This window comes from Ornithodoros turicata, unplaced genomic scaffold (assembly GCF_037126465.1).
Source record: "Ornithodoros turicata isolate Travis unplaced genomic scaffold, ASM3712646v1 ctg00001056.1, whole genome shotgun sequence".
NCBI lineage: Eukaryota > Metazoa > Arthropoda > Arachnida > Ixodida > Argasidae > Ornithodoros > Ornithodoros turicata.
In genome coordinates this window covers 105,558-117,744 of record NW_026999452.1, presented here as the reverse complement: position 1 = coordinate 117,744, position 12,187 = coordinate 105,558, and the positions used below count along the sequence as shown (strand labels likewise).

At 49.1% G+C, this 12,187-nt stretch overlaps 2 protein-coding genes across 2 annotated transcripts in view; both read left to right on the top strand.

Moving 5' to 3' along the window:
- Positions 1-2,680, top strand: part of LOC135376209 (uncharacterized) — a 32,520-nt gene extending 29,840 nt beyond the window's left edge. Inside the window, exons 3-5 of the mRNA XM_064608810.1 lie at positions 965-1,774; positions 1,911-2,192; positions 2,315-2,680. Coding sequence (XP_064464880.1) covers positions 965-1,774; positions 1,911-2,192; positions 2,315-2,680 — 1,458 coding nt within the window. The remainder of the gene's footprint in view (positions 1-964; positions 1,775-1,910; positions 2,193-2,314) is intronic.
- Positions 1-7,055, top strand: part of LOC135376210 (uncharacterized) — a 64,620-nt gene extending 57,565 nt beyond the window's left edge. The window contains exons 7-9 of the mRNA XM_064608811.1: positions 2,978-3,087; positions 6,441-6,545; positions 6,839-7,055. The gene's annotated coding sequence lies outside the window, so the exon portion shown is untranslated. The remainder of the gene's footprint in view (positions 1-2,977; positions 3,088-6,440; positions 6,546-6,838) is intronic.
- Positions 7,056-12,187: the final 5,132 nt, after the last annotated feature.

The window sequence follows — 12,187 nt, the reverse complement described above, 5'->3', positions numbered from 1 at the left end:
ACGCTTGCTATGTGAAAGTCTGGGCCAAGATCGGGGGCCTGACCTGCTAGGATAGAGTTGCCAAGTAAAATATCGTAACCACACTCGACTTGTCAGCTCGCTAAAATTCGTACACTGAATTCTCGCTAGCCCACCTGCCGAGCTGTGTAAGTCTGGATCTTCACATCGGATCTACCGCACCGGCTAACATATACAGGAACAATAAAACTTTACGTTTCGGATCAAATGAAGGCCCCATCATCAGAATCAGCCAACTTGGTCTGCACTAACCGATTTAAATAGGGTTAAAAATGGGTAAATTGGTCAAACAGGTTCGTGCCTACCAGGTTGCCTCATTCTGAGGATGGGGCACGCGTAGACCCGCATATATTAGCCGATATGTTTGAATTATTAAAGATGACAATTCCCGGCCTCTGAACAATATTCAGTACTCGGAAGTATAGGTACGCTTGCAATCGACGGATGCCGGCGGTTGTGACTGCGAATTGTATGCTATCCTCAATATTTCGCCCACCGAGGATTCGCAGAATGTGGAGTTGAATAAAAAGCACGCGCCCTCTGCTAGAATCGGCGAGACCGTACATCTCCCGTGTCCACTGAACGTAGTCTGCAAGCAGATGGGTGTATGGTGACTGCCGACGACGAAGCCGGTGAACTGGCGTCGCCCACGCAGCGCGCCTGAGGTGGAGATCTCCGCCGACGGAATCTTCCCCATTCTACAAAAAGTGCGGGCAATCAAGGAGTTTCCTCTACCAACCTCTGTCCGCCAGCTACGCCGTTTCCTTGGGCTCGTCAATTTTTATAGACGTTTCGTTCCGTCCGCCGCGGTACTTCTTCGACCCCTCGAAGAATTGCCGAAAACCAAACTAGCTTCCTCACCCGCGGCACCCTCACCCTGGAACGAAGACCTGTGAGCCGCCTTCGACTCCGTCAAGGATGCCTTGGCTTCCGCTACAATGCTTAGCCATCCCCGGCACGACGCTCCCACGTCCCTAACGACTCGGATAACGCTATTGGCGCGGCTCAGCAGCAAGAGGTCAACGGCGTCCACGTGCCGCTCGTGTTCCTCTCACGCAAGCTCAGCCCCACGGAGTATAGTGCCTTCGGGAAGTATAGTGCCTCCGTCGCGACGTACTCTGCGGTGCGCCATTTTCGTCATTCCTTGGAGGGCAGAAGTTTTACCGTTTCAACCGACCATAAGCCACTTGTCGATGCTTTCTCATCCGCCAGCACAAAGTACAGCCCTCGCGAGATTAAGCACCTCGCTTATATCTCTGAATTCACCACTGACATCCGCCATATCAAAGGGCCCAGTAATGCTGTAGAGGACGCCTTGAGTCGTGTTCACGCTGTGACCAGAGCGACAGTCCTCAGCGCCGACGCCATCGCCCATGCACAATCTGAAGACTCTGAGATCGCCCACCTTCGTAGCGGTCATTCAACAAGCCTCAAACTTGCCAAAGATTTGCCCGTGCCTGGCTGCCCGCGGCCCGTCCTGTGCGACACGACCAATGCCGCGCTACGTCCAGTAATTCTCGCTGCCTTGCGGAAGATTGGTTTTGACTCCTTCCATGGCCTCGCACACCTTGGAGTCCGCGCCTCTACGGCATTGGTTCTTCAATGGTTTGTTTGGCCCGGAGCACGACAGGACATCCGTCGTTGGGTCCGCACATGCAGTCCTTGCCAGCTGAGCAAATGCCACAGGCACACCGTGTCTCCTCTTGCCACCTTTCTGCCTCCCAGCTCCATGTTCAGCAAGGTCCACCTTGACATTGTCAGGCCTCTACCCTCACCGCAGGGCCACCGTTATCTGTTGACCTGTGTCGACAGGTTCACCCGCCTGGCCTGAAGCCTCTGTCATGAAAGACTCGACTGCCGAGGCCGTTGCGTACACGCTCCTGTCCACCTAGATTTCGTGCTTTGGCGTCCCAGAGGATGTCATCACAGATAGGGGACCACAGCTTGAGAGCCACCTCTTCGCAGCTTTCCTGCGCCTCATCGAGACCGAGCGTATACGCACTTCCGCGTACCGTCCGGCATGCAACGGCCTGGTGGAGCGTTTCCACCGTTACCTCAAGCAAGCCGTGATGGCCCACGGTGACCGTGTGAGCTGGACGGATAGCCTGCCGTCCATCCTCTTGGGCATCCGTGCGACAGCTAATGTCGATCTTTGCTGTTCGTCGACGGAGCTGGTATATGGGACCCCTCTTCGCCTGCCCGCTGACGTCTTTGCACCTTCATCCGTTCCCTGCACGGACCGCTTGGACGGTCTGCTTTCCTCGCCAGCCTCAGACAAGCTTTCGCAACGCTTCAGTTCACTCCGACCCGAGCAGTAGCATCACCAGCTCCCTTCGTGCCCTCTGAATTGTCGTCGACGCCCGACGTCTTCCTTCGGACGGACCGCCTTCGTCGCGCGCTTGAGCCTCCGTATTCCGGTCCTTACAAGGTTCTCCGCCGTTCACGCAAATCGTTTGTGATCGACGACTACGGTCGGCCTGAATCTGTCTCCATCGACAGGCTGAAGCCTGCCTTCATCGACAACGCTCCTCGCGTTTGTACCCTCTCCGGACCCAGCTTTCCAGCATCTCCTACGTCCGTGCCAGTGAAGCACGTCACCTGGACAGATTCCGTACCCCATGCTAACCGCGATGCTAACCCTCCTGTACCGTCGATGCTCTGAGCGGGGGGTAGCTGTGGTGATTGCCGACGACGAAGCCGGTCAGCTGGCGCCGCCCACGCAGCGCGCCTGAGTGCGAGACCGTGCAGAATAAATCATTCCTTCGTTATTGGGCTTGATGGTCGGACCTGTCTTTCTTACCTTTAGCTGGGATAGCTTCCCACAGGTGATGGGGTGACCAAGCCTGACTCGACCTTGTGCATTTGTCGCCATGTGACTAAAAGCGTGCACTGCGTCTCAGTCGCTGAGCCATGGTAACGAAGGATGGCGTGCACTACTAATGGTAGGTCTCCCTTTCAGGTGCTGCAGAGCCAACTACAGAGCACGGACGGGCCAGCCATCGGAGTGACTGCACAAGGCGCGTCCGGCAAAAGGAAAGATGTCCTTGGAGTCCTTTCACATCTTTTGAAGTGAGCAAAGGTGCACTGTTAGATAAACGAGGTTGCTCCAGAGGAAAAACGTTGGAATCGTATGGTGTCTGGTAGTGATACTGCATGCTTAACTTACCCCAGCTTCAAGAACGAAAGTCTGAATGGGTGTGTTCCAAAGTTTCGCCCGGTGACTGGTGCACCAACTTCTCTCCTATAGTGTTGAACACCTTTACTGGACGGTCGTGTCTGCCATCTTCCCTTCCTTAAAGCCGAAGGAGGAACATAATCTCTTTGTAGAAATCCTTGCGCCACGATTTTGGTGGCAAGCAAGTTCCCAGGCATCACACCAGATGGCCCCACCGCCATGTCGATACGTGCGAAAGAGAGAGAGAGAACAACAAAATACTAGCGCCGGGTAAAAATAGCAACACTACAACAAGTCTAAACATGTGAGATCACATACAAAACACTGCTCATCTGGAGAGAAAAGGCTTAAGGTGAGCGCTGAGCTGGGAATCGGGGTGCTTAGGCCTAACCGCAGTGCTTGGCCTCATGTTGATCTACGTGGAACACAGGAAAAGTATTAGCTGCGGGTAAAAATGCAATACAACACTGCTAATCAAATCTAAACACGGGATGGTGCATACACTGGTAATGTGGGGAAAAGGCTTCAGACGAGCGAAGAGCTAGGTAGAAGTGCGTCAAGACCAGACACATCGGGAGAAGGCCTAACGGCTACGGCAAATCACTCACCTTTCCCCCGAGGCGAGCGCGTCCGCTCTCATCGACAGCCAAGGCTCAACTAACGTGGCGGAGCGACCGACCGCACGTCTTCTCTCCACGAGAGCCAGCGCACGACTGACGCAAGGGCTGTTCTACGGGTGGCGGGTACGGGAAGCGCGCGCGCGCTCCTAGCTTACTCTGCGCCGACGCGCGCTCCTAGCGCCACTTGCGGCGACCACGAGTGAGAAGTAACATAACCGTACCTGCGAGAGGCTTATTTTAGGCGACAGGCGAGAGGCGGTTTATTTTAGGAGAATATCTTTAACCGTGTATTTTTTAAGCGGATTATTCTTGAATGTTTTATTCTTAAACGTTTATTCTTCATGGTGGATTTCGGGGACCCCCCGGGTGGTCCCCGAAATCCACCATTTAGAATAAACGCTTAAGAATAAAACATTCAAGAATAATCCGCTTAAAAAATACACTGTTAAAAATATATCCCCTAAAATAAACCGATTACTATCCCCGCTTAGAGATCACCGTTTAATAATCCACCGTTAAAAATAAACTGTTCCAAATCCCCTCACCATCTAGCACGGAGGCGGAATGATTGCAATTTGCGCCGGGTTAGATCAGGTTATGTTAGGTTAGCTTAGGTTAGTTTGGGGTAGTTTAGGCTAGTCTGGTCCTGTGAGGTTAGTTTAAGCCGCTTGCTTGTAGTTCACCTTGATTTGGGCCATACCACATGACTCTAGCAACTGTAGGGTGGATTTGGGGGATTCTGAAACGATTTATTTTTAACGATATATTCTTAACCGTAGATTCCTTAGCGTTTTTATTTAAACGGGGATATTTCGGCGATTATTTTAATGCGTTGATTTTTAAGCGTATATTCTGGGAGACATATTTTTAACAGTGGGTACTTACGCGTTTATTTTTGAAAGATTATTGTTAGTGGTTTCAAACGGGATACACCCCTTCCTCCTGAATAAAGTCACACATCTACCTTAAATTATTTCAATGGGGCATTACATGAGGGAGGGAATTACAGTACAGGAACAACAAGAAGAACAACAACATATATTTACAGCGAGACACACTCATGAATAACAAACCCGTAAAGATGAACCCGTATACCTGCTAGGCACACTGATAAACAAGAAACAAAAGAAACACGATATTTATAGTTAGACACACTCATAAAAAGCAAGATAATCGATATCTGTAAAATAATCTGCATAAACAGTTACTTATATCTGGAGAAAATGCAAAATTTGACGTTTGAAAGCAGTTACATCGTGAGTGATGACTAGCGGTAATGGAAGACCGCTCTATTCAGTGGTGCATAGAGCTAAAAAATGAGCGAGAAAAATGTGTGGTGAGCGAGAAAAATGTGTGAGAAAGGTTCATCTTTTAAGGGGTGATCCAGTCGCGGGAACATACAGCTATGTACAGCTGGTAACAAAAAATTCGGTCTCAATAAACTGGTATGAAAGAATTTATGATAGACAGAGCCTATTAGATTTCCTGCGTGTCTCGACGTAAGGAAGGTCAATGGATTGTTTAATAGCTGTAACACCTGAAGGATAATGAATGTCCAACGCGTGTAGCGCGGAAACCAAGAACAAGACCTGAGGCATAGGAAAGCGTGAGCTCTGCATGTTCTCAAGAAGGCCGAGCCCCAACTGGTGCCAGTGCGACGATGGCCTATAAGGCTGACACCACGGTTGCTTGACGGGGAACTCTGTTAGAGTCGTAAAACGCGCTACAATTTCCTTGTAGTAGTGATCTCGTATCGGCAGAGTGGCTTGATAGAGACAGGTTCGTGCCTGAACTGCAGATTATCCAATATGTGTAGCGCTGAACCCAAGGACAAGACCTGAAGCATACGAAAGCGTGAGCCCTTCGTGTTTTCATGAAGGCCGTACCCCAACTGGTGCCAGTGCGACGATAGCTTAAAGGCTGACAACACAGTTGCTTGACAAGCAACTTGGTTGTAGAACGGCGATAATTTGCTCGTCGTAGTGATCCCGCATCGGCATAGTGGCTTAATAGAGACAGGTTTGTGCCTCGAAGTAGAGATTGTCCTACACGTGTAGCGCGGAAACCAAGAACACGATCTGAAGCAACTGTGCCAACTGGTGCCGACGTGACCATGGCTTATAATGCTGACAGCACAATCGCTTGACGGGGAACTCTGCTAGAGTCGTAGAACCGACGACAATTATTTTGAGAACGCGAGAAAACTGGGGACGCGACAAAACACTTCTCGACAAAGCGCTCGATGTACCTCTTCTTTCGTCAAACTCTCTGTCCCAGGATGCCCTATGCAAAATAAATTGCACTAATCCCTACAGGATCAACGTTGAGGGTTGAATAACTCACTGAATGAATAATTGCTAGTTGTACGCTGTGTGTTGTAGTTGTTCCATGTGTTCCATCGTGACTATTGAGGATATCACTCCCATTATCACTTAATACTGGCGCACAGGGAGTTTCTTTCTATTCGGTTCGTTTCTTTTTAATGTAAGATGCACAAAATAGGTGCACAAAAAGCAATGAAGCTACACTTAATCATCCAATGTAATGACTACTCCACATGACATCTTTTCTTTCTCGCTACAACTTGAATATTTAGATGTACAATGTACAATTACTTTTGATTTCAGTGGTGCAAAGAGAAAAGAGTCCGCGTTACCGATGGTGTATACAGCCTGGCATGGGACGGTTTTACTGTGAAAGTGGCAGATGACCTGGTCACCATAAAAGCAAAGGTGAGGAGTACGGGGCATTGTTATTAGGACACCAATCTGCTACCAATCGTAGCAATGCTACTAGAACTGCAATGTTATGCATAAAAGATGGTTCTGTGTCACACGTTGGAAGACGTGGTGAAAGTGTATTGTCAAACCTACGGTGTAATACAATGCCATGCACAATCAGTAATGCCCTGTATTTCGGTGTGGTTATTTTGTTCGTTGACGACGTACTACTGTCACATGTTTACGGAGATGAGATTATACGCTGTTGTTTATCCCGCTTATCGTTACTTTTGTCTTCTTTAAAGGTTTGTGCGGCGAGATCAACTGGTTTTCAAGGACACTGGGCCGTTTTTGCCCTTGAGCGTGCAGACGACTATAGTTGCGGGCACTTGTCCTATACGGACATTCTTCGAAAAATGGACCAGTGCAGCCGAACAAAAAATATATAGTGACCCAAACCCATACTAGGCTGTCACATCATTGACTCACGAACGCCTCATTACCATACGTGAACGGCACGATATGACACATACGCATATGTTGGCAGGCTCGGAGAGGTGCAGCCCTTTGCTGTGCACACGTAAAAGCAATACTGGGCCTTAGTAGGCAATCCCGAAACACGATAAGCCATTCCTAATGTCACTTCGAAGTGGCGGTATGTATGTAACTGTATGGTGATGTAACTGATCCAAAATGCTTAAAAAGAAAAACGCACCATCCTCCTCAGCAGGTGACCCAGCTTACAGTGGTGGAGGAAGACCGCGGCTTTCCTGAGTGAGCCATTCTTAGCAGTAGGTGACAGGTTCCCTACATAAAATAATGGGAGAGGCTTGCTATGGGGATTGCTAGAGTTAGGAGAGGGTTGCGCCAACTCCAAGTTAGCGCAGTTTTTGGGTGGCACAGATCATGGCAGGTGTTATTTTTTTTTTCTCGCTGGTTAATTTCAACACAACTTGCTTGTTCCTATTAATGCATTGCACGGGTGTTCGCAGAGGACACTCAAGTAACCTAGCCAACACTAATTTGACGTTGCGCACGTTTCAATGAATATATCTCAAATGAAGTTTCAATGTGCCCTTCGTACGAAAATGTTGGAGCTGATCCACTAAGGTCATCAAGGTCTGAACAAGGGTAAGGCCAGAGCTCGGGAATCAGTGTGGTGGCCCGGAATCAATGACGATGCCTGCGCTCTTGTGGGTGATATTCGGAGAGCTGTGCCGCATCTGCTGGTCACATATGCGGATGGTATACAGCCAGTAACGCAGATAACACTACGACAAAAAACTCTAGGGATAAAGAGCACAGCACAGAACTTGTTCCTGTGGCCGCCACCCTAATTTCCTTTTCTCAGATACATTTCGAGTCGGAGAGCAACAGACTTTGCTTTTTGTCTTGAACGCGGCCATGCCAGTACGGGACAGCGGTTTCGGCCTTATTGGGCTTTCATCAGCCATCGCCACGTCTTGTGACGGCACCCGCTCAAATGATGCCTGCCTGCGTAGTGAATGCCTGAATGGTACAACGAGAAAAAAAAAGGGCCAAAAAAGTGTTGGTTGTCCTGGTATGAGCTGCCCCGGTGTAAACTGTCTTGTTTGTATGAGTTCTCCAGTCGAGTTTTCAATGCCGCGTAAGCTGGGGCTTAAATCAGGGTACCTGAAAAAAAAAAGGCAAAATAGGATATAGGGTTTGCTCGCCCCGTTGAGGCAAGCGATCTCAGAAGAGAAAATGCTCGATTGCTTCGCAAGATATGTCATGTTTAGAAATCCGATACCACTAATTCGCCGATCAGGAGCTGCAGGAGCTCAGTTCATAGATCTGGACGGCTAATTAGTGATGTTGAGTTTTCTTTTCGGGCTTTTGTTATTACTGTATTCAGTATGCACGTACACTTCTGCGCTTTCCTATCCGCTCCCTGGACAAAGCGTCTTCGAGCTTCGCCGAAGATGCGGACCCACTTGCGTAAACGCCGGAACGCGGAACGCGGAAAACAAGAAGCTGAGTCAGGAATCAGTCTCATCGAAACCAATCCTGACGAATAAAAATTATTTGTTATTTACCACTGTGCTCCGCCTCAATGCATTCGTTGACGGTAAGGAGGAGGACAAGGAGGGTGGAAGTGTCGGGTGTGGTAGGTCCCCATCAAGAATATTCCCGGCGAAAACGTCCCCAAAGAAAAGGTAAGTATGAACTCCAGCCAAACCACAGAACTACGTCATCAAGGTCGTATGACGTCACTCAAGGCCGCAGCCGCTCCGCCCTCATCAGTCAGGTCATCATGACCTCACTGCATAAGACAGTTTCCCAAGCAGCACAATACACTGGAAGTCGAGTGCAATGGGGGTCGAGTGCTCGGGTGATCAGTGATACAACATCATTGTTAACCAGTGATATCACATCATAGTTAAACCATATCATTGATAAGGTGTCTTGTTAGTTGTCAGTCAGTATTGGGCCATTGGCTCAACATGTACACAGGGGTCAGTATTGAAAATACAATAGTGAGGGTGACAAGTGTGAGGGCGTTAAGACAGATGGCGCCACGCAGTTGCTGTAGTATGCCACGTCCGCCGCGCTATAGTTCCTGTTCAATAGGTGGCACTACCTCCGCCGAATTTTAAATTTTCCGCCGCAGATTTTCTTGTCATATGGTCTAGCTTGTGTCTTGCTTGTCGTGTGGTCCGATTTTTGTATATGTTCAACAAATGGCGGTATGCTGAATGTTCATCCAATGGACATATCGTGCTGTTGCAATTTTTACATTTCCCGCCCATAGTCTCTGCTGCTGCAAATGGAGTCCTTTGTAAAACATTTGAGCGGTTTGGTTAACCAATTTACCAAATAAACCACACGCACACATGGATCCTCTCTCATTTGTAGACTCATCCGTGAAAATATTTGAGCAGTTTGGTTATAACCGTTCTGTCCACTTTCTTGAAAGCAATAAAATGTTAGACCGCGCTTTCAATGTGGGTTTCGTCGTAGCCGTCGTAGAAGGAAAAAAACTAATCTTGCGATTCAATAAATAATATGAGTGTTTGTCTGTGCCGCTGCCTTCTCCAGACAGGATGTGATGACGTCACGCACTTGCTCTGTTTGAGGTATCTGTAGCAATGCATTGACCGATATTGGAGAAAAAGTGCAGCAATAGAAAATGTGAGGTTGGACGATTGGTGTGCATTTTCCTGGACGGATTTACCATGAACATTGTTTTTTTTTAATAAGACGAGTGTGTGTGTCTGTGTTTAGAAATAGTTTGATGCTGGGGAGTGTGTTTTCTGCTTTTTCCCCCTTGTTGTCTGACAAACATGCGATTTTTCCTGGAGTGACAGTGCTCGTTGAGCAATATCCTGACATGCCCAGACCTGTTCTGTCATGCTTCCTTCCTTCTACATCTAGTCTGTCATGCTTCCTTCTACATGTAGTTCTGTATTTTTTTTTTTTTGTACAAGGAACATTCTTCTTGAAGTACTGTCATGATGATAGTGCTGCTCTGAATGGGAGTAAAGCTAGAACGATTCTTAATGATTTTGCGATTCAGAGTAACCGCCAGGGTGGCCAGATTGGGCTATAAACCGCCAAATTGGGCTACTTTTTGTAACAGTTGGCGGGGTGATTTTCATCTTGGCTATTTGGCTATTTTTGGGCAAGTTCAGGGTTTAACGCCAGATGCGATCGGACGACAGCACATGACCACACTATGATTGTCACCCCTCGTCACACCAAACTTTTTTAGGAGTAGAGGAGGTGGTGTCCCTCTACATGAGTCCTGACCGGCGATGATGGAATGTCCCAGCGGGCAGATGGTCGTGGCCTCACGCTAGGACGGTGCCGGTAGAACTGCCGTGCCAGCGCCGTAGCGCGTGGCAGCAGAGGCACGTCTTCGTCATCACACACGGGCCGCCACATCACTCCCCCCCTCAGACGCGGAGCGGTGTAGAGCTAGCGGTTGGGGTCCGCGTCGATACGTGAAGAGGAGGAAGACGGGCGACGGGTGGAACAGGGACGGCTGGTCTTGCGTCTTGTGCTGAGTTGGTAGAAGTGGCAGGATGAACGGTGCGGACAAGAGCTGGCCGGGAGGGTTCCAGGGGCGGGCCAAAGCGGAGAGCATGCATGTAGGCCGAAGTGATAAGAGTGGGGCGACAGAACCGCGACCGGTTCGTGAGCGTTGAGCTCGTAGTGTTGTCACCACGGAGAGTGCCGGGGAGGACCATCGTGAAGCACGTGGAGACCGGGAGTAAAACTCACTGTGGCCTCCGTGCGTGACCCCGGTGGAACGTTGGTCCCGGTGCCCCTTGACCGCAATTGGATGGACTGGACTGCCACTATGTTGCACAAAAGCCAGGTGGGAAGGCGAGGCGGGCAGGGTTCCTTGACCGCTGGCGTAGCAGATGCGGGTGGCGCGGTCGACAGCGGCGTACCGCGACCGATACAGGAGCGTGATGCTCGGGAAGGTGCCGCTGGTGGTAGCCCGAGGAGTGCCATCGTGAAGCGTGTGGCGACGTGATCTGGGTAGATGGGTAAGGTGGGTAGGACCATGGTGTGGCGCGGTCTGCGTTGCGATGAGTGGAGCCGCGGTGAATTGACGTCGTCGCCTAGCGGTTCCTCGGTAGAACGTTGCACCGTACCTTCGGAGGTGGGCTTGCAGTAATTTGGGATGGTGCTTGGCCGAATTATGCCGAACATGGTGTTCGTTGTTCGGGTCACCAAATGTCAGAGAAAGAGGTAGACTAGACACAGGTTGCCGTGAGAGCCAGGCTAGTCGAACTAGAGCCCGAGCTGGCCGAGCCAAAGGCTTTTATTACCCGCGCGCCTAGGTTATTAGTGCGCGGGAATGGTAATGGCGATGCCGCTACATGTGTACCATAACTCAACCCCCTAAATTGTCTAGGTGTAATGAAATGCACCTACCTCTCATGATGTGTTTCACAACACTTTCAAACTTTTGCACCTAAAAGTGTGTGAGTTATGGTACACCCATATTCCCTCCCGAAAGGGTATAACGTCAACTTAGTGTGTGTGGGGCTTGTTGGTGTACACTGGTAATCGGACGATACCTTATCTGATTTTTGGTGTAAATCAACAGCCCTAAGCAATGGCATAACTACATACATTCCCTGTCTTGCGAGCGTCTGCAAATTCGATAGCAACTTGATTATATACACAAAAAACACCGAAATCAGGAATTGCTTGCAGTATAAACTCGCAATCAAGACTGGTTTTGGTATGAAGGAAAATTAAGACTCGGCGTACACGCCATTCATATTCCACAACGATGTTAAGCATCTTACAATAAGGCAAAACACTCTTAGCACACCCTGAACACACCATTGTAGATGTGCACCCAATTCACATCCATCTATCAGCCTCGAAGGGCCATACCTTGACCATATATCACGTGACCATTCAATGAACATTCTTCACCTGAAATTCTGAATCTCTCGAATCTCTCTGAATCTCTCTGAATCTCTCGATCTGAAAATCTCGCTGAGCTCGTCGTATTTAGCCATTGGTGGTGTTACTTGTTAGGATATTTTGTTTTTTCCTGTATCATTTAGTAAGTGTCATTGTAAGTGTGTGTAGTAGTGTCAGTGTTTTTAGTGTCATTTAGTAAGACTTTGGACATTAAATGCTTAATTGCTATGCAATCAGCTTTC